The 27,584-nt window shown below is 39.2% G+C and overlaps 1 protein-coding gene across 1 annotated transcript; it reads left to right on the top strand.

The window, feature by feature from the left end:
• The first annotated feature begins 1,777 nt into the window (after positions 1 to 1,777).
• stk17al (serine/threonine kinase 17a like) lies at positions 1,778 to 17,862 on the top strand. The gene is made up of 7 exons (XM_066643003.1): positions 1,778 to 2,192; positions 7,172 to 7,384; positions 12,049 to 12,193; positions 13,996 to 14,122; positions 14,482 to 14,530; positions 14,777 to 14,956; positions 16,137 to 17,862. Exons 1-7 carry the CDS (start codon positions 2,077 to 2,079, stop codon positions 16,402 to 16,404), a joined length of 1,098 nt encoding a protein of 365 aa, XP_066499100.1. The 5' UTR covers positions 1,778 to 2,076; the 3' UTR covers positions 16,405 to 17,862.
• The last annotated feature ends 9,722 nt before the right edge of the window (positions 17,863 to 27,584 follow it).

The following is a 27,584-nucleotide window of genomic DNA, read 5'->3' as shown; positions in this document are numbered from 1 at the left end:
CTCCTTACTGTCAAAACACTTAGAATTACCAAAAACTTGGAAAGACAAGCTGAACCTTCAGTATAAGTTAATTGAACAAGGTTTTATTTATATAATTTAGGATTATGCTTTTTTATGAGCTCATTCCTCGTTACATAATGTAATGGACAGCTGAATATTTCAAAGTCGGCATTACCCTATATGACTTCTGCTAGGCTGAGTCTCAGCTGACTCTCAAACCTGACCACAGACACACACACACACACACACACACACACACGCACACACACACACAGACAGTCCTGAGTGTCTGCTGATGAGGTGACAGATTTCTCACAGTGGACGGTGGCTGCCATGACTCAGTCTTTCAGGCAGTAAACACAAATTACCAAATGAGCTTCAGAATTCCATCCATGCCCACCTAATTTACAGAACTTTTTCCTCATTTCCTCTATCTTTCTCATTCCACACAATACATCTGTCTCATCTGTCCTTAGTCTAAATGCATGCTTTCTAAATACCTTTCCCTTTTAAACTTTTCTCATCAAAAGCAACAGCTCCTGTTTCTGTCTCAAAAGACTGAGATGTGATATTCTTAGAATACCACAGACCATTATACTTCTGCACTGATGCTGGCCTAGAACATCTATTAGAATGGCCCTCAGGTGGTATGGCTCTGTTTTAACTTAAGTATGTGTGTGTCTGAGCTGAGAGAGAGAGAGAGAGAGAGAGAGAGAGAGAGAGAGAGAGAGAGAGAGAGAGAGAGAGAGAGAGAGAGAGAGAGAGAGAGAGAAAGTGAGTATGAGTGTTTAGGTGTGGATGGGAACTGGCACGCACAATATTGCTTGAACCAGGTGTATGACAGGTCAGGGTTTGGCCATGTTTTGCTGTCAATGACAACAAGATCATCAACGATCCGGGAGGACACTGGGTTTGAAGGAAATTCCACCAATGGTTTAGAGTGATTTATTCTGAACTGCTTAACTATAGAGAAGCTTAGTAACATTTCTTTAAATCTTCACTAAGATTTCTTTACAGTGATTGTGAAGTTAAATTAGAGATCACATTTATTCACAAATACAGTCAATTAATTTGCTATCCAAAATGCCCAGTCTTTTGTGTTTTTATATGAAATGTTGATCCTAATAAACACACACACACACACACACACACGCATTTATGAACATTTCTGATGGGACTAGTTTGCCTTATAATCCCCTTCTGCTTTGAATGGATTAAAAAAAATTAAAAATTCTTATTTCATGTTTCACACTGAGACGTTTAAGAGACATTAAATTCTTCAGATGCCTGTGTCTTTACTGTTATTTCTCAGTATCTTGTATTTCTCAAGATACTTTTTATAAGTGTATCTATCCATTTAACTATATAGAACTTCTCTCTGCCAACACTGCTGTGAACATTTCATATCAAAATTATCTGAATGACTATGGTAACTTTTTATAATTACAGAAAATTTGTCTGTGGAATTGCCCATGAACACACCTCCATGTGCATGGATATTTTATACATTCTGGAACGTATTCATTCACAATCTATTAAATAGTATTCTGTTGAATTCTAGCAGTACAAGCTCCAAGCCATAATTTGGACTGTAATTATTATTAGGATTATGAAATTACTTAAAATTCTATGTTTAAAAAAACAAACAAACTAATGAATGTACAAACCCCTTAAACCCGCCCCTTAGTCAGGTCGGGCCAATGAGGGCCGCGTCGCGGAGTAGGGGCGTGACATAAAGTTCCTCATTGTTTCGCGTGGACATGTCTTCACTCTCAAACAGATGCCTGGCTGCGAAGGCACGCTGAAACGCTACGTCTTCGTTTACATTCATGGACTAAACACTCTCGATTCGTACTCTAATGCCATTACCTGCTTTCAGAAGGATAGTGGACAGCACAGTGCTTAGTTTTGGGGCATTTACTGAGTTCAACCGGCGCTAATATTATCTGAATAACCATCACAAATTACTGTCTTCGTTCAGAAGCCACTTGTGTGGCACTCACCTGATGGACTAACGATCCTGTTTCAAGTGTTTTCCCGTCATCTTTCTCTCCGAAAAAACGTTTCAGGACTGCAATGCTGGACTCCTCCGCTGACAAGAACAATAAAGGAATGGTGACCGAAACACAAACCAGAATTAGGACGGACGACTTTGCGGACAACTATGACATCGTAGACAAAGAGCTGGGCAGGTGAGCCACAGTCTGTTCAATCATCATCATGCCTTCATGCCTTTAGAGGATATTTCATATTTTTGGCTGCTAATTTGGTTCCACCACCGATTTTATATTCACAGATGTATATGAAATGTAATGGTTCTTTATTATTATTATTATTATTATTATTATTAATAGGTGTTTGGTGTTCTTCCCAACATCTTGTGTGCATGCTTTAAATGTCTTCAAATATATGTTTACAATGAGCGTTTCACTACTTTTAGGATGATCATTAAAATGTTTCAAACAATATTTCTGCATTAATATATACATCCATTTAATATTTATTTAACCCTTCAGAGACACACAAGTGGTAAAGAGACATTCGTCGTTGAGAAATGTTTACAAAATTCTTTATTTTTTTTTTTTTTGTTCTAATTTCTAGATATAACTGAAGTTTCAGAAGCTGCTTGTTTTGGTTGTGGGGGATAGTAAGAAGGGGGGGGGGTAGCTAACTAACAAACGTGGGAACGACGAGCTGAGGTAAATAAACCTCTCTAATTGGAGCACCAATTACTGTCAGCTGGATTAAACCACTGTTCATTGAGTGGTGGGCTTCACTGCACGTGTAGGCGCTAATCTCGGGGCTGGACGGATAATTAAATTAACTGTTATTTTTCCCCTGCCATAATTCAACAAGTCCCGCCTATACTTCGCTGTGATTGGCGGCCAATTGAGTTTATTGTAGAGCTAGCCGTGGTCATGGTTAAAACCTAGTTCTCTACATGGGTCATAAGCATATGTAAAAATATATATGGTTACATAAGCAGATGTAAAAATATGGTTACATGGTCGTGTATATATGTGGCTTTCAATTAGGCATAAAATTGTTAATCAAAATGACATTTTTAGAATTAATAAAAAAGCACCCCCGCTGCTTGCCTGCAGCTCTTAAACCCTGCTCCACAAGTTGTTGGGATTGGTTCCTTTGGTTTGTGATGTAAGAAACCTTGGCTGTCTGAACATGCCCATTTGAGACTGTCTATATGCCCAGCTATAGTTTAGACTGCTCATTTCACTCATGATGTATCTTCTATCATATTCACACACACACATACATACACACAAACAAACAAAATTGTTTAAATTTCCACTGAAAGGAATTAACAAATACTAACTAACAAATATTTATCATTCAGATTTCAGCAGAGACTTCTCTGATGAACCTCTGCTAGCAGTGAATAAACTTCAGGTTTGAAATTGAGTGATAGAGAAGTGGGCATAGATCTGTAAAGATCTGGCCACCTAACTTGCTTGGAATGTTCCCTTTTTCTCTGAATAAAAGGCATTCATGACACTACATGCACAGTTCACAAGGCCTTATTTTTCTTATATAACCCATGCGATGTGATTTTCTGATCAGATTGCTGCCTTCAATTGAAAGGGAACACAGATCAGAGGAGAGATTGCCCCTCAGCTCATGTGCCCACATTCAGTCAGTCAAAATGTTCTGCATTCCTGCACTCAAACACCTCATAAACCTGCTGCATGCGCCATGTACAGGCATCACACTGAGCCATTCGGCCCATAAAGGCAGATGTTTTATCCATTTAAAGTCACCCAGCACAGTAGACAATGGTATAATTGATGCTGAAGAGGAATAGATTTCATTTCCAGTATAGATTTAGTTCACATGATTACAGATAAGGTTGTGGTAAAGCTGAGGGAAGATGCTGTGTTGTGATTTAGTATTCATTGGTTTAAATGTTTTTCATTCTTCTTTTTTTCCCCTCATCTTGCTTGGTTTATAAAGACCCATACATTGAAATTTCTTATTTTTGTCTTCTTTGAGATCCCATTGGGGTATTACATTAGAGAGCTGGTTCTGTAAAGATACTACATCTATCCATAATCAGTTTTTCCCTCATTCAAGCTGATTCCACTAAAGTTGCAACTTTTTCAGCATCAGAATCATAACATTTCCACACTGTATATTACATCAGTTTCAAAGGTGCAGGAACAAAAATAGCCTCTTTAATCATGTGGTGTAAAGAGAGTTAAGAAAATTCAAGAAGAAATTTGTATTTTTGTTGCATTAACACACTCAAACATTATAATGGATCATATAGGCCTATGTGGGTGTCCCACTTTCTGGTGTTACATAAATGGCATGCCCTGCTTTTAGCTTGTGGGACTTTTTTTGGTGGAGTATGTCCTATGAGAAACTTCCCCTGAGGATCCTAGAATGAGTTTATGCTCTCCTGACATTTTTACACTGTGTACAGCTGGCCAGCTAATTCTCAGCAGCTAGTCCCACTACAGAAGAACAGCAGCTCATTAAGGCCTGTGGATAACGTGAGAGGACACTAACTATTTTCTAGCCTAAAATATCTTAAAAGGCCAGCTGTGAAGCTTTTGAATAAAGTCGGGATTCCTCTATGACTAATGTGGTTTTGTGAAGGCTATAGTGAAATTGAATAGGGGGGGAAAAGGATCTCCCTGTCTCAATTTCGAGCCTACACAAGGACACACATACCTAAAGCAACAAAGAAATTCTACTGCTGGTCTAGTTTCAAGCAAGATGCACAACCACTGCTGCATCTGGGTCATGAAACCACAATCGTGTGTGTCTGTTTCTGTGCATATCGTGAATGAAAACATGCTATTAAACATTTTAAGACATCTTTTGCACTTAGAGTCAAATGAGGACATTTCTTCTTTTGGACATGTGCAGTGTGCAAAGCTCTTGTTTCTGAATTTCACAAATGTTACCATGTCTAACTTGACTAGAAAGGTACCCCCTTAGTAAGGAATGTTCGTTTTGCTGTTGCAGACCAATTGATGTCATGTTCTTTCAACTGTTTCAAAATGCGTTTTATAGTTGGATTGAATTATGATAAGTGTCACGAACTTTTGACCTTTGGTCAACTTTCTTAAGAAACAACCCTCCCACCCACCCCCCAGCAAGAAGCATTCTTTATTTGTTGGGCGATAAATTTGTTTTTTTATTCTCCAACTTCAGAACTGTATTTGGGTCACCCACAATTGGGTTTGACTCAACATTTGGACGACCACAATAAAATTTGCCAGTATTTGTATAAATTGGACATGGAATGGAAGGGAATGCTGTGGAATTGTGCACTATTTTTTTTGTTGTGTGGAATCACAATAAGCTTCCTCACGTGCCAAACTAATGAAGTTGTTCTTCTGAGAACTGGCAGCATTGAAATACCCTATTTGTGCCAAGCTGCTGAGGCATTCAGGCATTACACTGGGCTGCTGGTGAAAGCAGGCCACAGAATGTGTGGTCAGGCAGCAAATTGTTCCCACAGAACCACCTTCTGCCAAGAAGAACCAAAGAATATTTGCAGGGAAGTTATTTGGGCTTTACTTGGGCTCAGATTCCTTGCAGTTTGCATGTTGCTGTGTTCAATATCAGTATTGCAAAATTATAGAACTATCAATATATTGCACAACCCTAAAAAGCCTGTGTGTTTGTAGAAGAGCTTCACCGATTCTTTCACAGCAGCTTTTGTTGTGCTTTGTTCACTGGCTCCATAATACGGGATACATAGTGAGAAAGTGAGTTATTTCTTGTAGTACTGAAGTGGGTGGTCTCCTATACCCCCCACAAGCACAGACTCCCCCAGACGCACTGCAGTGGTCTTTTTGTGAAGCTCCCTAAAGAAGAGGTGGGGAAGGCGGCCTAAAAGCAATTTGTTCTTGCTGCTGTCAACCGAGAGAATGTCCAAAGTGGCATGTCTGTTTTTGTCTGCTTCTGTGTATGTGCACAGCCAAGTTCTCACTTCTTTGAGTGGCCACTGAGGTATCAAGCGAGTGTGTGGGCAGGATATAAAGTGTAGAGAATGACTGTATGTGGAGGAAATCCTGCAGACCCTCCAACTGTCACTCTCTTATCTTGAGTGAGAGAGAGAGATGAATATAGAGCTGCATACATTAGCAATATACTGAGTAGTATACCGAGTTACATACCAGATTAATTCTCAATTTTTACAAAGTACAAAACTATAAAGGAAAGTGGTTTTTTTTTTTTTTTTTTTTTTTTAATTAAAGTTTAATTTGGATTAATCCTGACTGTTTTATTGACAGAAACAAGGAACAAAATGATTTGTAACCGTTACATTTATCAGCCCTTTGGAACGACGTATCTGTGGGTGTATGTAAAATGAGAGATGTGATAAAAGTAATAAGGATGTTTCTTTTCCAAGATGACCTATCTGCTACTGAGAAATACTGAAAAACGCTGGTTAAGTTTGTGACATCAACAGTGCGCTTATCACTTCATGACAGTAATTATGAAAGCTCTGTAAATTACAGCCCAGTGGCTGCTCCAAGTATGCGTCTCTCTTCTGAGTCATTGTGGTCACCAGGCCAGTCGTCTGTCATGTCTCTGTGGGGAAACGTCTGCTGCTGATGCACCTGTGACTCTTCATGCTCCAAAAGGCGAAACACGCAATCTCTCATTTGGCTTTAGTGGCCACCCACCTACTGATCTGGATTTTCTGCTGACTGGGTTTATGGTGAATGCAGGTGGCAGGGTTTATAATTAATTTAGGTTAAAATAACATTAACACTCCTGAAATTAATCTTAATTTCTCTCCTTAGATTCCTATAGACAAGTACAGCCTGTTTATATTAAACACTCATTTGTGTAACCAGACATTTATTTACATAAACGTGAAAACTTTTAAAACAATTATTTATTCTGCATGTTATGTTTGATGTTAAGAGCTGTCTGTAATAAAATATCTTTCCAAAATGTTAACTTTCAAGGAAATAGAAAATGTTCTGTTTGGTTTTACTATATTTTTTTGAGCCTGAGATGTTCAGATGTTCAAAGACCATCTAAGTGTTATCTGAATGTGTATTTGTTTTCTATATACTTTATAAATAATATGCTGCTTTGCAGTATAGGAGCTTCTAAGTCAGTATGACCAGTGAGTGCTGATAGTGATGCCTGTTTTTGTTTTTTTTGTTTTTTCTTCTCCTTCCAGAGGGAAGTTTGCTGTGGTGCAGAAATGTGTGGAGAAGGCTACAGGGAAAGTGTATGCTGCTAAGTTTCTACGGAAACGGCGGAGTGGCAAGTGCTGCCGTAAGGAAGTCCTGAATGAGATTGCGGTGCTGGAGTCAGTTAAGGACAACCCCTATGTAGTGGAGCTGCATGAGGTCTATGAAGCCAGAAAAGAATTCGTCCTGGTGCTGGAATGGTAAATATACATATAGAGGCATTGCCACATCCACACTTGAAAGAGCCAAGGTCCTGCACGGCTCCCTTTTTATATTTTCTCTTTTCTGATACATCTTAATTATAGCATTAGCAGTTTATCAACTATAGCATTAGTGTATCAACCTATGGAACTTATAAATCTATGCAGTTCTGGGATAGCTCCAGGACAGGAGGGAGAACTGTTGCTATAAGACACTTAATGAACTGTAACATTACTCTATAAATGAATTCAGTTCTGTGAATTTGGATAAAACACTTGTATGTACAGCGCTCTGGTCTCCTGAACACATTAGTTATTTTGTTACAGAGTAATAGCAGTGTATGCACTTCCAGAAGTTCTTTTGGTTTAGTATCCAGCGCAGAAGCAAAGTAAGCTTTGTTTTTAGGCATGTATTTGCATGTCTTCTTCCCCTAAACCCTGGGGTGCACTTTGCTGCTGGTCTCAGTTGAGGGTTCAGATTTAATAACCACAAGAAATAAGAGAAATGCTAAACTGGAAATAACCTCTCCCCTATGAGAATGCCCTGTTCTTGTGCTTTTCCCTCTAAAGCCTTTCCAGGATCCAACCCAAAATAGTCTCGCTCACTGTCTATCTATCCAACTTTCTCTCTTTCCCGCTGCACTCTACTGTACCCTTGGATTCAACCCTGATACAATACACTCTAGCCTGCTTTGATTAGAAGAATATCTCACATATAACGTTAGTGGTCAAGCTGTTGTTACTCTGACCTTGGCCTGTTTGAGGTACATGGCACCACTAATGCTGCATGTGTGATGTTCTTATAAAGCAAGCATTAGCCAGGGTTACTGGAGCTGTAAATTTCTCCTTACTAAACCTCCATTCTTCATCTCATAGCCACAATATTGTATGTAGAAGCTGTAAAAATAAAAACACATTCACAACAGTGCTATGTAGTGCAGAATGTGCTGCTATGCGGAACTCTGGCTCCTGGAGGGATATCAGTATGAGCAGATGATAACAGCCCTTAATGAGGTGGAAATGAGAGGCCATTAACCTTGAAAACATGAAAAACATTTCCCAAAATGCCCCTCAATCTCACAATCTCTCTCTGTTCTAGATTTCTATTTTATTTGTAATATTTACTTTTTTTTTTTTTTTTGCTTGCTCTAGTTTTATGGATTTTTTTTGTTCCCCCTTGACAGCTGCTCTTTTTTGTGTGTGTGGACACACAGATGAATGCACACACAGGATGTTGACTGATGTAGTGACGGAGGTTTTGAGAAATGGTAGATTGCATCTACGGCTGACTTTCATTAGGTTTATAAAGAGTAAAACCCACTTCCTGAGCTAACTTCTGCTGATGATCAGCTGTATGTCAGTTAACAGATTCACACTCTTACACACACACACACACTGCAGACACAATGAGTGTCTCATCTTTCCCTTATTAGGAAACTGACATTTCCTCAGTGCTACTCTAACTGGAAATGAATTGTCAGTTCTAATGAATGATGTTGAATTTTTCTAGTTACTTTTTTCTCTCTGATTGTCTTTTTCTTTTTCTTTCATTCTTTCTCTTGCTCTGCCTCTCTGCCTTAAACTTTTGTCTTTTCCTCTTGATCTCTCATGTTCAGCCTCATTGTACTCTTTTCTCTAAGTTAGTCTCTCTTTATCCACACTCCTACTCATTATCTCTCTCTCTCTCTCTCTGGCAGCATGTTTCCTTAATCCTCTCTATTTTCCAAGAGCAATGATAAAAGATTGTTTTAATTTCACTTAAAAAGGTAAGTATCTTTGTCCTGTTTAATTGTCTCTGTGATGGTTCTCTGATTTAAGTAGTCTTTCATATACTCTGTTTTTTCATTCTTACTCCCCATTTTCCTGAGAGATGTGTGGGCCTGTTTAACGCAGTTAAACCAGAGACCAGTGCAAGAGATGCAGAGAAATAATTTTCCATTTCCTGTGGCTTTTCTCACAGGGCTTCTAAAAGCAGCACAGCAGCAGCAAACACCAAGACACACACAGCCACAACCACATCCTCAGTTCTGCTGCATGCAAAGAAAATGGCACACGTCTTATCTCAGCATTTAAAATTTAAAAGCCTATACACTGCAGCACAAACACAATGCCTGGCACTCAGGAAGGTTTTACAGTAATCTGCTCAGGTCATGGACTTTTTAACTGCTCAGCAGGCGTCTATTTTTGATCTGTATTTTTTTGCTTATTATTATGTTTCGGTAACCGATGAGTTTGAAATCTGTTTGACTGGTTTGTTCACGACACAAGTCCCTTAACTAAAACTGCACACATTCTAGCCAATCATAGCTCAGGACCAGAGTTTGATCATAATAGGTTTGCGTTTCTGTCCTCATCTCACCTTTGCCTCTGAAATGATCTGTTCATTTTCAAAAACGACATGTTCATCACTTCCTGTCTCATTTTCTCCATCTATCCATCTCTTTCTCACTTTGAACTCCTAGATCATAGCCTGGTATTAGCTAATCTGACATTTCTTATGTAACTTTTTCACCAACACTGCTTTATCTTAGTCACCTGCTTCTTGTTTTTCCTAGCATCTCCTTTCTCCCTTTCTTGCTAGCATCAGCGTGATATGTTTTTTTGGCTTTTTCTTTTTTCTTTTTTTTTTTTTAGATGAGGAGTCTGGCAAAGCTAGTAACGGCCTCTGTTTGACATCTGGCACATTTTGAGCCTGAAGCTTGTCAGCCTTTAAGGAATGCGTAGAAAGCAGCTCTTTTTCAGAGCTGTGTAGTCTGGACAGCCGTATTGGTGTTTTAGTAGTAATATTCCTGCCAAAGCTTCTTTTGATGTCTTGAAATTACTTCAAATGGTCAGTTGTGGTGCCCTTTAATTGTCTGTAATTGCAGTGTCCTTTGTGCTGAATATTTGGAGTGCTGTAAAGTGACTACACTTCCAGGCAGGAATATTTTGCTCTGGTCTGAGGCAGAGCTCTGTTGTTACAGCACTCATAATTGGTAGAAGCCTTAAGGAAAGTGAGGACAGCGATGCTTTATTTTAGAAAGAAATTTAAATATTGATTTAAACCACCCTCGACATAAACCCTCTAAAAGCTGCTTTCTTATTGCAGAGCGTGTTTCTGATCGAATATTGTGGTTTCTGTTCTTTTGTTTCTTTCTTCCTTGCATTTTTAAAAATTAATTCATGTAATATTTTACAGTTGCTTCAAACGTGCTAGTTAATGCTCTCATTTTCCTGAAGCTCATGTAAAACCAACAGAAGGCGGCATGTGTAGTGTGCGGTTTCTGTTGACAGTTTCACATCTTCAGTGCACTGGCTGTAGGCTGTATAAAGAAAGTATACCCCCCAATGGTGCCCCCACTAAGCAGGAACTTATGCTCCAGGTTTATCTGAAAATTGATGGCCTAGCTGATAATTTATACTCTAATTATTTACACAGCTGGAGTTGGAATTATGTAAGAAACAGTCTGTACACATACACTTGCTTACACACAGGTCTTAAATCCCCTGCACATGGCTCTCATTGTCTTTCCTTACATCGCACAAGAGCACATCCAACAGCAAATCCCTGTAGTCATAATAGCCCACACCAAGGTTACACAACACTCGAGCTTGAACTGCCCCATCCTTCACCCCCTGAAGTCGGCTATAATGTGCTAATTGGGCGTCTCATTAAGAAAGTGAGGCTGACGAGGTTGGGGTGTATTTATGAGAGATCTAGGCCAAAGATCTGAACCCATATTGAAGTTTACACAGCCTTCACCAGTCACCAAATCAACTGAGTGGGCCCAAATGTTTTAATAATCATGACTTCTGGCAATCAACTGTAGCAATTTTATTAATGACTATTTTTAAGATGTAACTTGTAAGGTAGAGTGATGAATTGATGTGGCTGATCGATATGGATAGAAGATATAAAAGCATTTCATAAAATACTGATTCAGAAAGAGATTCACTTAGTTCAGCATTACAATTTTTATTCATATAAATAAAACAAATGCATCTATAGAATATTCTTGCATTTGTGTCAGTTCGCTTCACATCGACCTGTGGAAACCACCACTAACTTTATTAACAAAGTTAGAGAAGCAGAATAGTTTTACATTTTGATTTACTGAGGTTAAAGAAGTCACGTTCGGTTGCTGGAGTTCTGGAAATACTTTTGTTATCATCATAGTCAAACGACCAGCAGGTCCTGCCCTCATATTTGAGGCCATTAATCTGGGGTAATTACTGTTTGTACTGTTGTAAAGGTGGGGGGTTTGATTTATTGGTGAGACTTCTGTAGGTTTTGCAGTAGGTTCAATTTTTTTTCCTTTCATTCTTTTGTCTGTGCATCAAGGGAAGGTTAAAGTGCTGAGGAAATGTTATGTAATTTTGAATCTGTGTGCGTAGTTGTTCTTGATTGTAATCGCAGTGCTGTAACTTTCTTCACACTCATTGTTTTGGATGTTAGGTACATTTTGAATGGCTGAAGGCCAACAAGAGCAAACATAACCTCTCTGAATAATATATAAAAAAAAGGCTAATCCATCCCTATTAGTGCTTATTTGATTATTGGTAGGGGAGACATGCAAGGAACCTAGCATTAATTCAACATACTTCAACCACTAAAAACCTCAGCCAGTCAGCATTTAGAACCAAAAACTTAGTAGTTTAACACTCTCTCTTTCTTCCTCTCTTAGTGCTGCTGGAGGTGAGATTTTTAACCAGTGTGTTGCTGAGGACGACGAGGCCTTCACAGAGACAGATGTGATCCGATTGGTTCGGCAGATCCTGGCAGGTGTGGACTTGCTTCACAAGAAAGGAATTGTCCATCTGGACCTGAAGGTTGGTACAAGTGTATGAAAGTCTGTAGTGACTGTGATGGAACAAAAAATGCTTCTGAACTCACTGCAGCACTGAATCCCAGTGTGTGGTACTTTTTTGTGTCTGTTTGGAAAGAGTTACATAACAAACAGGAGCTGCAGCTCCAGATGGGGCATCTGCTATTAGTTATTTTAGGCCAATAAACTTTTCTGTTATCTTTTAAGGCATTCATTAGGTATGTTTGTGTCTGTACGGAAATGGGTTGCGTAACAAAAGATGCACAACTGTCCCTACAAAGGCTTTCAATATTATTTGAGTAAACTTGATTAAATCTAAATGAATTTGCAGTTTGTTGGCCCTGCAGCAACCGCTCAGGTTTGAGCCAAACTCTTGAAAATATTGTGAAACTATTCTTTGTAATTGTATATTTGTGATGGAACCTTTTTAAAGAAATTGAAATGTTCAAACATCTGGTTTCTGTTACCACTGTTGTTGTTTTTTTTTATTTTTTAATTAGTATAGAGTAATTCACATTAGCGTCTGAGCGACTACTCATATTTTGGTCATTATTTTGAATGTTGAATGTTTAGATGATGATCACACTGATCAGTAGAATACTTGTCCATAATCATTAGTCCCAAGTCACTACGGTCACATTCTGGTTAGTACGAGAACTGAACTGCCGTGTTCCTAAAAGTTTCAGTAATGGGATTGTGGATAGCTGCCATAAATCTCAGTAAATTTCAGTTGTGTGTGGCAAATACTGATTTATGGGTGACATTTTTAGCCTCCCGTTCATAGAATCATCTTATCAGATCTGAAAATATTCAGGGACAAGTTGTGGACAGCATACTGAATATAAAGTGAAAGGAAGGTCTTAGGAGCGAGGAATGAGATTTATTGTCATGATGGAAAAAGTAGCTGAGGAAAAGCTGCCTTATCTATAATTCATAATCAGACAAAGCAACATATCACTGGTAAAAGGACAAGTTAAAGTACAAATTTAAATGATTCTGGAATGTTGGTTCACTAGACGATGTGCTTTAAGTTCCTGGAAAGACTCCTTTAATTGGCTGTGACCACTTTTTTTTTTCTTGGAGTTCAGAAAGCAAGAGTGAAACAGATTGAAGGATATTGAGTAAACAACATGGCAGTTTTTTTTTAAAGTGCTTTGAGGCCCATTTAATGTTGAAAGATGCATTAGTGTGCCCTGACCTTTCTATGAACACTGCAAGATAAATCCATCTCTGTGATTTATTACCAGTGTAATAAATTCTTCAGTACGTACTACTCTAAGGTTCACTTCCAGACCGTTAAAAACTGCCACTCTCCCCAACTAGGTGAAATGTTTAGCACAAAGAATGTCTTTTCCTAAGAACATCTCTCATTGGACATCATACCAATCTCTCAAACGCCTGATCCTCTATAATTTGTTGCTGAAAGCTTTCATTTTCCAAGTAGTTGCACAAAGGAGTGAGTTGGGTGTGTTGCTGCATGAGGAATTTAACCCATCCAGTGCATGTGTCTTGAGATTGTTGGTATCTCTTAAGTTACCAAACACCACCTTTACATAACTCATCATAACTGACATAAACTTCCTTAAAGGCTTATTCCAACAAGTCTGCTTCAGTTTCATGCTAAATTCTTTGTCTGAATCCTGTAGAAATAAGCTTTTATAGACCTTTATGTAATTTTATGTCACATGTTTGATACGTTCTGAATAATCTGCACTAAACTGTGAGCATTTGTTAATATTAATGTGACCTCTGTCTTTTGTTAATGTGTTTAACATTTCTGTCTGTATCCTGTTTTGTGTCACGCAGCCTCAGAACATTTTGCTGACCTGTGCCCAGCCATTGGGGGATATTAGGATTGTAGATTTTGGCTTTTCGCGACATGTGGACAGCAAATCCGAAGTGCGAGAGCTTATGGGCACACCAGAGTATGCAGGTGAGTTACTGATCTATCTGCAGAGAAACTCACAGGAACAAAAATTAAGTCGATCAGCATTAAATATTAAAGCTACCTCCTTGTTTTTACACTCATTGTCAATTTTATCAGCTCCTCTGATCACAGAGGAGAGCAATGTAGGTGCAATTAACAGACTGCTTCTTCATATAAATATATAATATAGTGGTCCAACTAAAATGTTACTGAATTTTGATCAGAAATGGTACGTTATGAATGCACACTCCTTTAGATAAAACGTATAACTATGAATGTTAATTGTTTTTGTTGGGTACTGTTTGCAGTGGCATTTAAATGTTGCAACTAACAATTAACAACTTGATTTTCTTGTTGTCTCTCAGCTCCTGAAGTTCTGGACTACGATCCACTCAGTACAGCTACAGACATGTGGTGAGTTCAAAAAGCAAGTGTATGTGAATGTCTCAACACGGTGGCACACATACATGATTTGTGTATTATGAGATCATTTTAACATTATTTATGATCAGTAGAACTTTTGAAATGTGTAACTTTACAGCTCAGGTTCACTGGGTAGATAAAGGCTGCTAATCTGCATGAATAGACTAAATGTTTTAAAAAAAATTATGCCATTTGGTTAATTCTAAAATCCTTATCGCACTCATTTTCTCTCTACAGGAGCATTGGAGTGTTGACATACATGATGTTAACGGGCATATCTCCTTTCCTGGGGGATAATAAGCAGGAGACTTTCCTCTATGTCTCCCAGGTCAATGTAGACTACTCTGAAGAGGTTTTCCACGGAATCTCTGACCTTGCTATAGACTTCATTAAAACACTGCTCTGCAAAGACCCCAGGTAAATGGCTAATAGCAACTGTGTGCTTTATAAATAGGAGGAAGGTGAAAGATTTACACTGTGTTTACACCTCAGCTTCATTGTAGCCTCACCAAGAATTCAAAACCATTTTAAAATATACTCAAGCCAAGCCATAACCTGTTGCCAGAAGTCCTTGGAGTTATGCTCTGGATGCACTTTCTCAGAAGTAGTTTGTCATAATTAAAATGTCAAGCAGTAGAGGTCTAAAGTTCTTGGGAAATGGCAGATTTATCTCATTCTTTATCCCCTTAATATTAATCTAGCAATATCTATACTAAGAAAAATCTCGCTACACTCCAGCTGCGTTCAAGTGAGCTTACATAACCTGACTCATGAAGTGGCAGGACTTGGCTTTGCTCTTCTCAATGAAATAATAAACACGCTCTTCTAGTCTTGCGTCTTAATCTCATTAAAATGCAATGGCCTCTTGGTTTCAAATGTTCAGTGAGCTTACCCCACCATCCTGATGCTTTCCCACATTACTCTGGCTCCCTGCTGACACACGATGCACAGCGGTGGCCATTTTGTCTCCCTCAGTGTGACTAATGGTAGCCCAGATCCGTCACCATCACAGCTCACTGAGAAATGAAGGCACAGCCCTTTCATCCCACATCGTAATCGGCACTTACTGAAATCTTATGGCTACAGATCATTGGCAGAATGAGAGAGGGAGAGGAAAAATGACAGAGGTTAAAGCTATGTGGAAAAATTCTTCTCCATGCAAGTAATACTAAAGAGAAGGAAAAACCTAAGGAGAGTGAAAGAGGGGTAGCTGAGTTTTGAGGTTTTTGTTGAACTGCTGGAAAATCCCAGCGTCCATGACCTTTGCATTTTAACCAGCTGACATTTTAAACCACATTTTATGGAGTGCTTGGATATAGATTTGGGTTAACCTATGTTCTTTGAAAAGAGATACTGACCTCATAGACTGCAGTGTGCTTGCTTGTTATGATATTGACTTTCTCAATACTGATATTGCACATATGATATGGCAAATATGTCTCTAACAAAATTACTGAATGTTTTCCGGTGTCCTGTAAAGTTGTTGACCGATCAGAGATGCTCTTGGGCTGTCTGGATTAAAAACAAAAAAAAGTTGTAAAATTTGAGTTTTAAAAGCATGGTTTATTTACCAATTTTTTCTTTTCTTGTTCCGTAGTAAACGAGCAACAGCTAAAGCGTGTTTGCAACACACCTGGCTGAACACGAACCCTCACCCTGATGATGCTCCGACATCACTCGATGAGCAAGAAGCTAGCCAGTCAGAATCTGAGCCTGAGAGCCCTGCTCCTTCCCCAGAAGTTATGGACATTCCAGCATACCCCACTTGCCCTGGGCAGGGGGACCTGAAGACAGGCCGGGACACTTTCAGTTTTTCTGAGCCATTCCCCACCAGGCCTGAAATCCAGCCGGGGCTCATCTGTTGACAACACATGATCACCAAGTCAACAATCGACGGAGGGCTGAGTTAATTCATCAGCCAATGAGGTTCTTCGTTCTCACACACTGAGAGCCTTTCCACACTGATGTGAGCTGATTGGCTCTTGACAGTGGTTGTCCACTCAGGGTTTTTTTGGCCCCAACTGTATGCTTGTATGTGTGTGCATGTTGTAGGTTGAGATCCTATGCAATGTGTGTGTTTGGGTACTGTATGAGGAGGTGCGCTGTCATGTAGTGAAAGTGCATGAGGCATAAAGCTCTTAAGAAACCCTTAATAAAGTATCTAATTTATTAATAAATTTTTTACGTATGCCACCATAGACTGTGTTTTCAGTTTGAATTTAGCAAACGGGCTTTAGCTGTTCATGGTTTTGCCTTTGCATACATGCATCCCCTCCACTCTCCCTCAGTGTAGGACAGATGAATGGGAAGAGTTGAACCATAGGCTTTTCTCATCTGGAGGTGGTCAGACCGTTGAATACAGGGAATGTTAATGAGGTCAAGGATGACCAGTGGACGTTTTTAAAGGGGACTCCTGATTGGCAAAGTGGCATGGTTATTGGTGAAGCAGGATCTCTCATTCTGCTTAAAAAAGATGGTTACCGCTGAGGTGCATTTCTGGGCTTTGTGGTTCTTGCTAATAAAGCTTTGAAGTCAAAATGTTGGGAACTTTCCAATAAACCTTCTGAAGAACTGACTTTAGGATATTTATATTTAAGCACTTTTTTATTTAAAAAAAAAAAATAAATAAATAAAAACCTCAGAACAAGTGCTAAGAAATGGCAACATGCCAAAGACTTGTCAACATGGTTAAAAAAGAGCACAGTTGTATTAGAGTTAGAGGTGTTACACATGTACATACCCACACTCCACGACTGTAATCTGTTCCTGTTACTGTCTTTCACCTTTTGTTCTTTTGTTTGTAGACTTTTTTTTTTTTTTTTTTTCCAAAGTTTTGCTTTCGTTGCACAGATTCTCATTAATTGTGGCCCCCTTTTTAACAGAATCTTTTGAATGTTTTGTACTTTTTGTCTTGCTCTTCAGTGCTTCATCGGGTATGGAGAGGATAAAGTGACCACCTAATAAAATTTTAGAGTCCTCCTGTTGACCATCATACAGATGATGCAGATACTGTCATAGGAACAACTCCACATTTGAACCTGGATTAATTAAGAATGTGCTCTGGGAGCAGAGAATTATGGGAGGAAATATATTTGAGAAGGAGTGTATATTAAAAAAATGTAAATTTTTGCTTTTAAAAAAACATGTAAATTATGTATTTTTGTATTTCCCATTGGATTTAAAGTTGTATGAAAAGATATAAAAACTGTATTAATTTAGAATTTTTTACTTGTTTCCTCTGTGCTTAAGGCAAGTTTGCACTTGTGTCTCTTGATGTGTTCAATATTATTGGCATTGCTGGCAAAGTATTGAAGAATAATAAATGTACCTTTTTTGTATTAAAGTGTTTTCTATTCTTTTGGATCATAACCACATTCAAAAGGGATCCTGGACACCAAAGCATAATGTCCATATACACGATTGGCTGCATTAAACTGTTAGTCACGGTAGGGCTGAATTTCCACAGAAGGGTTTATCACGTTTCATCGTTGGCATTTACAGGGGCTTTGTAAAGATTTAGAAGTGGCTTTTTGCAATCTGATTAACCAAACAAGCACAACAACTCAGGAAATTCCAGCCCCAGTGTTCTGCATGCTTCAACAATCTCAGTCATATACCCACAGCGTTCATAAGAAAATGTTCCCCCTTCATTCCCTCTCTTTTGTCTTTCTCTTTCTGTGTTCACACTTACACAGGAATAGAAGATAAACAACAGAAATGCCTGCTAATAATTCTTGCTTTGGCAAAGGTCGGCTCTCTTCCAACGCACACACTCAAGCACATGTGTCTCAGGAGTTTCCGTTTCCCTGGGGAATAAAAGGAACGTCCTGCTGTTTTCAGCCTGGAATGTGAAAGTTCTCTCTCTCTCTCTCTCTCTCTCTCTACCTTTACACGTTGTTTGTGTGAATGTGAATTGGATCTATTTTTGCATTGGCCCCAATCTATGTTTGGTATTTATTTAGCTGTCAGTGACTAAACCTAGTACACTTAGGTTCCTTATTCTCTTTTTCTGTCTTTTGCCCTCTCCTTCCTTCCATACAACCTACATTCTCTACTCTTTCTCACTCCCTTTCTCTTCTAATGTCTCTGTTTCCCTCTTTTCTCCTTCTTGGCCTTATTTTCTCTCTTTCACTATCACTGTCTATCTCCATCTCTCCCCCCCACACACTCGCTGTCTGTCTGTCTCTATCCCTCTCTCTCTCCACCTCATCTGTTTCTTGTATTCTGCTGACACTTCCTTCCTCACCATTAAACTTCCTCGCCATTAACAGAATGTTTGATGTCATATATACAGTAAGGTACTCTGTGTCTAGCCCACCAGCTCAAACCACCACAATAACATTGGACTTTCCAGGAGGAGGGAAAAAAAAGATTTACAATTCAAACAATATCTCAAAAGAGAGGAATGAGAAGCCTGCACTCTTTACCTAACATTACATAACACAAGACAGCAGCTTTGGGGCTTTTGTAAGAGGTATATTATTATTAACACACTATGTGGCCAAAGGTTTGTGAAAACAAGGTAGTCGGCCCCCAGTAACGGTTTCTATTCTTCATTAAACACTTTAGATCATAGAACATTTTTGTGAGGATATGATACATACAGCCACAAGAATATGATTCAGGTACTAAAATTGGATGATTAGTTGTGGATCACGCCAACTCATCCCAGATGCACAGGATAGAGCTCAGTCTAACCCAGTGCAGGCTTGTTTTATACCTTCCTAGCGCAGGCTTGGCATTGGGTAATGTGAATGTTTGCTGATTGGCCGGATATAAACTTCTATGCTTTTCAGCTAGCTCCAGGGGAAAGAAAATAACTTTGGAAACATGTCTTGACTCGTGTGAAGTGAAGACTGTTTAACATGGATGTTTGTGCCTAGTTTTCTTCTCAAGAGAGGGCTGAATATTTTCTGTTACCTTGGAAAGTGTTGTCCATTCATTCATGCTTATACAATACAAGGTCAACCTCCACAGCCTGACTTGAATCACTGGGTGCAAGGCAGGAACACACACTGGACAGGGTACAAGTCCTTTGGCTGGGACTGTAGATCATGGAAGCCTGCTGCCATCGTCCATAGCCGTTGTTGGCTATGGCCAGTGTCGAATGATGGAGCGTGTCCTAATTGCTGCTGCTTTGTGGCGTGTCCTCCTGCCGGTTCTCTGAGGTAGGACAGTTTTCTGGCACTGCTCCTGGTGATGACCAGGGGAACATATCCTCAATATCCACAGTTGGCTGGCAAACTGTGGACTCTGCTACTGGACTGCTAAAACTGCTACTATTTACAGTGATTGATGATCTTGGAATCCATTTTATCCATGTGGCTTGGTGCTGCTCACTGGCACTATGTACATTTAAAAACCAGCTTTATAAAACAAGAGCAAAGAGAAACCATGCAAGTCTAGTTTAGCCAGACCGCCATTAGTCATATACCCATTGTCACAGAGGGTTTTCTGGCATTTCAAAAACAGGAAAGCTCAAAATACATATCCTTGTCATCGAAAGGTCTTTAGAAGCTTTGGTGCTTCATATCAACGTCTTTGTTTACAATAATAACAAGTAATAAACTACAAAATTAGTTTATTACTTCTTTTTGAACATTTTTAAAACCAAGCACCTTAACATTTTATCTGACTTACATTTCTGTAAGGGTCTGACTGATTAAACAGCGCTGTAACAAATTCACAGCCCTGTTTATTTTGAGTAAATCCATTCTCTCAGCTTGACTCACCTGCTCACTTTTCCCACTGTTTTCATCCTGAACTCTGAGTCATTCTGTCACTTGTTTTAGGGTTCAGATCTGACAGCTTACATAACCAGACATTCCTTTATGGCTCTGCTCCTTATTACTGCCTCATTAAGATGAGAGAGAGAGAGAAATCACGAGGATTAAGATGATGACCACTGAGTGCTGAGAGACAGGCCTCTCTAGTTCATTAAGTGTGTGCTGTGTGTCTCAGCTTGAAGTCACACAAAATACACACAATGGTGTGTTGAGAACTAGAGATAGCTGAAACTCACAATTAAGAAAGTGTAGTATATTTTACTTTATTAATATTAGGTTAATAAAGCCTAAAAGGTAAAGTAGCCCAGTAACAACAATCTTATCTGGAATATGAATTTAACATGTCCAAAGTGGGTGGTGACATGGTGCTACAACAGGTAGGTTTGCCGTTACACAGGTCCAGGGTCATGCTGCTGTGGGTTGTTGTGGGTTGCTGTGTGTTGTTCCAACACATTAAGAAAGTGCAGGGTAAGAAAAAAGAAAATGATATTGCACATTTATTCTTCCAAAGTTATTTCTGACAGACAGGAGCAGGCAAGCATGAGGGTCTAGGCAGAGCTTTACTGGTTTGTGGCACAGCATTTGAAAATCTCCACCTATTCCATTTTAACCAATCACATTCATCCCTGTATGTGGGCTGGTAACCAGTTACGTTCTGTCTGCCTCGAAGGAGGCGCTGCCTCCAGAATTATGTTGTATAGTAATTTTGCGTGTGTGCACCTAAAAGATAAGTTTGGGGTAGGAGAAACCTTGCATAAACCCTTTAAGTGCTGAGGTTAACCATCTCTCAGCCAAGTGCTGAAGAAAAGAAGGAAAAGAGAAATACAAAAACAGGACAAGGAGTCTGTGAGACAGCAGTGTGTTTCTCATGTGGCGAAGCACATTCCTTTATCCTCCAAAACATACTTCTTGCTCTGTGTGTGTGTGTGTGTGTGTGTGTGTGTGTGTGTGTGTGTGTGTGTGTGTGTGTGTGTGTAAAAGTAATTGTCCCCTGTGGCACAATCACATTCTTCCCAAAAATACCAAATGCTTTTGGTCACACATGGCTATTTTTTCCCAAACCTTTTGAGTGCATGACACACACACACACACACACACACACACACACACACACACACACACACACACACACACAAAAGTCCACTTTTATTCCCATGTGTTCTTTTTATTCTTAACTGAATTGGCAGGATGGAACACTGGGAGTAGGGTTCAAATATGGCCTTAAGGATATGGTGTGTACAAGTGTGTGTTTATGTTTGTTGTTAGTTTGTATGGCCGTGTATTTGTACTTAACTCTTTGTATGCAAGCCAAGTGAACAATACAATAATCTGTTATTAAAATCTAATATAATTATATATATTACGTAATATAAAATTGAAATAAAAATTCTGTGCGTGTGAAGGATTTCTGGTTACTACCAACACCACTGTAAAAAGTCTAAATCGGCATGGTTTCCTACAGAATTGTTTCACATTATGCCATTCTGTTTACACCTCAACCGTTTAATTATGCAACTTACTTTGTGAAATTGGAAGAATTCCCCTTAAGGTATTCATAACGTATTAAGGTAAAAACAAGTTTATATATCTGGGTGGTTATGTATTTTGATGACTGAGTGAATGTATTTGTACCCAGTCCTACTAGTCTAGCCTGCTGTCTGGGTGGGGTACACACACACACACACACACACACACACACACAGAAACACATATAATCATGAGCTACTGATTTGTCTGTACACAGGAGCTGGATTTCACACCTCAACACTCCCTGAGAACATTATGTGTGTGTGTGTGTGTGTGTGTGTTTATGTGTTCTGCTAAGTTGTGCAATAAACTCTGATAGAAAGAGGGAGAAGGAGAGAGAGAGAGACCATGTCAAAGTACTTCCAGCCGAGCTTTTCATATATTTTGTTTAATAACTTACTGTATAATCTGCTTAATCACATTTCATTAAAATAAAGATGCAGGTTTTCAATGGGAAAACAATGAAAGGCCAGGCAGGTCAGAGAGAATTGATTGAGAAACAATGTTATCGCCTTTTAGGTCATCCATAGGAAAAGGTGTGTCCTACTGCCCCTCTTTCCAGGAGCCGCCTCAGAGTTAACCGGAATGTACCTAGCAATCCTGTGTCTGATTCACAACCATTGTCCGTGGTATCTGTCAGTGACCTTTTATAACAGTTATAACATGCTCATAATCATAAATCTAGCCTTAGTAGCAGAAGTACTGTGTGTGCAGTCTTACCCAGTTCAAACATACCTGTTGAAATTGGACCAGGTCCTTGAAGGGTTTTCACTAAGACAAATTTTCATACATTTTCCATACACCAAATGTTGGTTAGTCTAGTTGTTTAGTGCCTGAAAGACAAGGAAAAATAGTTTCGTCTGGCAGGTCACACGACGTTTGTCAAAAACGTACACAAAGTTTACAATGCTGGTAACATATTTAAGAGTTTCTACATTAAATCTCCCATAAAAGTGATATCACTAGACTCTAAACTCCAGTGGACAACTGAAAAGGCCAGACTTCAATCAGACACCAAAACAGCTTTGTTGGTTGATTGTACTTGGAGTGGTGAGGTGTAAATTTAGTTTCATGTTTCATTTTCATCAAGCTATCTCATTATGCTATCTAGCTAACTATGTGAAACTGTAAGAAAGAGATAAATTAGTCACCATAAAGACTGCACCCACACTGACATTCACAAAATTAAACGATTATAGGGGAGAAGGAAATTTTTTATAGAATTTCATGAAATGGTGTGTCATTTATCCATATGTAGGTGATGAGACTATTCTTATGTAACCTAAAACTACCTTATCCAGAAATCCATCTTCTAAAGTAGAGCAGAATGTCTCAGATATAGCCAGCCAGTCGCAACATCGTTCTCATTCTTCTTCTCAGAGCATGTCCAGTGGAATCTATCATTCCAATCATAGCCATTCTTGCCTTTTTGTTTGTGTTACTGAAAATGTGTTATCTGCATTGATGTCATTTGGCAGGAGAGCATAATAGTTCCATGCCATTATACTGAAGTATTATTGGCCTCCCTTAAATGAAAATGCAAGCCCAGACTAAACTCCTGTACTGTTACTGCCAAATCACAAGCACGTTAGGAGAACTGATCGATGGAATTCTAAGCCTTTGACTGAGGAATGTGAGTAAGAATCAACATATTTTCTCAGGCTCTTTCTTTCTCACACAGTCATGAGGAAGAAAAGGTCTTTCAGTCATGTTTAATGAGTTTACCAAGAAACGGAACACATTGTTACAGGAAGGTGCATACCAGTGTTATAACCAATACATACTCTATAGGTGTCCTACATAGTTGAGGAAATCAATTTTGGCCTCTTGCGTGGCAAGGCTTTTGAAAGCCAATTGGCGTAATGCTGGGAAGTATGACACAATCATAATTATGATAGAAAACAAATATATTTCGAACAATGACAATACCTATTCCGGTTCTCTTCTAAATGTTTAAGAATTGTAGAAGAAAACAACATAGAAATGACTCTCCAGGAAAGATTACTGGAAGGACCATGGCCAAACACACATCTAAATACTAACTTCCCACAGAATTCGGTGAGTTTTCAGCATGCCCTGTATTACAAACGCCAATATTTTATATTTACTTACTAGCCACTTTATAAATAACTGGCACATTTTGTTTCAGAATAATTTATATGTCCAGTGTTCAGTGCCAAGTGTGAACTACAGGGGTACAAGCCCCCAAGTCTTGCATTATGGAGTTGTGGAACTATGTTCTCTGGAGCAATGGCGCTCTGATATTTTTGGGATGAGATGGAGTGGGTGGTATGATCCAAAACCAATAATCCAGTATTAGTTTCTGACCACATTAAGGTTTAAATCAGGCTGAATGCAATAAAATCTGCACAGCAATGTGAATATACTCAATAGGGGCTTCCAATTAATTGTGGACTGTTTGTCTATGACATGAAAGTCCAGTAGTTTTTTGTTTAGTGAGGTGGCTGCTAGGTTTCTGCTGTAACTGGTCACAAAGATTTATGAGCTGGTGTTTCAACAAGGTGACCTCATACCTGCATGAACAAACAGATATGAACTTTTAAGAAAGGCGTTGATTACCGATAGAGGTGGTGTCAGGACTTTATTTTATGACTTCACTTTAAGGACGTGTAATACCACAGCCTAGTTACAATGAGTTTTCCAATCCCCAATGGTTATCCATCAATCCAGAAAACCCAATTCCACTGATACACAAACTAAGGCTGCAGGGGCATTTAACCCCTCTAGCCAATGCTTGGTGTTATACACAGTAGTTCAAGCTTGTGTTCAGCATCTTCAGAGCATCCCACTTTGCTTTAAGCATTGCCTTGTAGATTTTGAAGTCTGTAAATGCACAATTGCATGTTTGTGTCCAGAAGGTAGGCACCTTGAATACACTTATTATGACTTTTAAGGAAGTGTAACACTATGGTCTTTGTAACTGTTGTGATGAATTCTTTGTGAGAAAAGGAAGTGAATCTGCTGATGTCATATGGGTAATCAACTTATTCATGCATACCAGTGCTTCTTATTGTAAACTAACCTTACCATGAACTAACCTCTCCTCAATAATGTTTGCTGTCACCAAATTACTTATTTATTTATACTAGGGGTTCTCATATTCAATATATGGCCAAAAGATCACTTTCTTCCCCTTGTGCTGCCATAACAGTTTATATACTTTTGAGAATGATTTAAACCAGATACTGGAAACTTCCTGTGAGCATTTGACAGCATTCACATCAAGAACATGAGTGAGGTCAATTACTAATGTTGGATTATTGTGCTGTAGCCCAATGCTAGGAATGATTTGTACCCCTCTTGTCAGCACTTGACGTTGAATATGGTGGCATTAAGATTATAAGGGTGCATTTTAAAGTAGCTGAATTTGCTAAACATAAGAAGTGTCTACAAACTTTTGGACACATGGTGTAGATCGTGCAGTACATTTGAAGTGTAAGTATTACTTTACTGGGGTCATTAGTTCAGTGTACCATGCAGATTCTTAAATCTATTCCATAATTACAGAGAGAGGAATGGTTGTACTGGACTAAACTATAGTTTCACTTGTTCAGGGCTGGGCAGTTGTGGGGAAGGCCATTGCACTGGATTTTATGGTCCTTCCTACCCTTCAATCATTCTCTTAAAGGAATACTCCAGTGTTTTTGAACCTAATCTCTATTTGCTACCATCTATAACATATGGTTGAGACCCACAGACAAAAAAAAACAGAAACTTTCTTTTAAGCTGCACCTATATTTGACACAGGTGTACACACAATCAGTTGCTCTTGTGCAGCCACACCTGATTCTATGGACACTATACCAATATTAAGTGTCAGCAAGGGGGTACAGCAACCCCCAGCACTGGGGTTTGTAGCAGTGAAATTGCTTTCTCTGAAGTGATGAAGCTCCATCTAGGACCTCTAGGATGAACTAGGGGTACATTGGTAATTTTACTGTTTTTTGTTTTGTTTTGTTTTTTCATTTATCATACATGATCACCACAACAATCATATTAATCCTGTGTAATGATTATAATTTGGAATATTAGGTATGATTCCATATTAGGGAGCTGATCATAGGTAATATGCTTTTACTGTAATACAATGACATTTCTCTAAATATTATTAAATTATAGAGAAATGTTCATTTATTCATTCATTGTCTGTAACCTCTTATCCTGTTCAGGGTTGCGGAGGGTCCAGAGCCTACCCAGAAGGCACAAGGCAAAAACACACCTTCACACCTTCACAGGGTGACACATACTCACAGTCACCAGTCCACCTACCAATGTGTTAACAGTTTTTTTTTTTGGGAGGAAACTGGAGCACCCGGAGGAAACCCACGCAGACACAGAGAGAACACACCAAACTCCTCACAAACAGTCACCCGGAGCAGGACTTGAACCCACAACCTCCAGGTCCCTGAAGCTGTGTGACTGCAACAACTATCTGCTGCACCACTGTGCCACCCTATAGAGAAATGTATCAAATTTATTCATTCATGCATTTGAATTGATCAAAGTATGGTATATGGCAGAGGAATATAGTTTAAAAAGCAAAGCAAAACACTTGAGTATTCATTTAATGGTGGTGATAGTGTGTGGTGTGTCTGAAATGTGATTGTGTCCAGCAATGGAGAAAACTGAGCTCCTGCACAAATAATCTCACACTGAGATGCATCATATTCCATGAACATACCTGTGAGGGTGCTATAAAATAAAAGGGTATTGTGCTGACATCCAGGTGAATGGAGAGTTCCTGTACAGCAGGACATTAACACCACTGCCACAATAAGACACACACACACCATCAGTTCAGGATTATTGCTAATACTGTAAGTTATGTGAACATATCTATTGTGTAGTTCCAATCTCATTATCTGTAAGCGCTTATCCAGTTCAGGGTCGCGGTGGGTCCAGAGCCTACCTGGAATCATTGGGCGCAAGGCAGGAATACACCCTGGAGGGGGCGCCAGTCCTTCACAGGGCAACACAGACACACACACATTCACACACTCACGGACACTTTTTGTGTCGCCAATCCACCTACCAACATGTGTTTTTGGACTGTGGGAGGAAACCGGAGCACCCGGAGGAAACCCACGCAGACACAGGGAGAACACACCAACTCCTCACAGACAGTCACCCAGAGCAGGAATCGAACCCACAACCTCTAGGTCCCTGGAGCTGTGTGACTGCGACGCTACCTGCTGCACCACCGTGCTGCCCTAGTTCCAATCTATAAAAAATAAAGTATTTAATAATTTTAAAGACTTTTAACCATGACAGAAATGAACAGGCTGCACTCCAACTAAGCACTGACTGAGATTAGTGCTGTCAGTGAGAGAGAATAGCAGCTAATTAGCCAGGAAAGCATTCGCTGAGAAAACAATGACCATCTAACCATAATTTACAAAAGGCTGGTTTCAAATGGCTGTTAAAACCTAAAATATTCACCTCTTCGTTCGTTTCAATTTGTTCAAGTTTCCACCCACATTCCCCTCTCCTGTTTCCCTTTTCTCTTCGCATCAGGTCTCACAATAGCTAATCAACCGCCTTACCATGTTCCATCACATGTTTGTGAAGTAGGAGGTTGTATGAAACCTGGAAAAAAATTATTAATAAAACGGAAAATATATTTGTTGCTCTTGGTTTCTCATTGATGGCTCTGGAAATTTAATGGTGATTCTCCTAAAACTGCTTGAGAACGAGACACTCATGGCCCTGAT

Source organism: Hoplias malabaricus, chromosome 13 (genome assembly GCF_029633855.1).
Source record: "Hoplias malabaricus isolate fHopMal1 chromosome 13, fHopMal1.hap1, whole genome shotgun sequence".
In the NCBI taxonomy this organism is placed as follows: domain Eukaryota; kingdom Metazoa; phylum Chordata; class Actinopteri; order Characiformes; family Erythrinidae; genus Hoplias; species Hoplias malabaricus.
Note: the sequence above shows the minus strand (reverse complement) of the source record. Positions and strands in the feature narration are given on the sequence as shown.

Excerpts from the sequence above, each read along its gene's own strand:
- stk17al (XM_066643003.1), top strand. The coding sequence starts at position 2,077 with ATGCTGGACTCCTCCGCTGACAAGAACAATAAAGGAATGGTGACCGAA. Across the intron at positions 12,194-13,995 it reads TTGTCCATCTGGACCTGAAG|CCTCAGAACATTTTGCTGAC; the intron begins GTTGGTACAAGT and ends TGTGTCACGCAG. Across the intron at positions 14,957-16,136 it reads CTGCTCTGCAAAGACCCCAG|TAAACGAGCAACAGCTAAAG; the intron begins GTAAATGGCTAA and ends CTTGTTCCGTAG.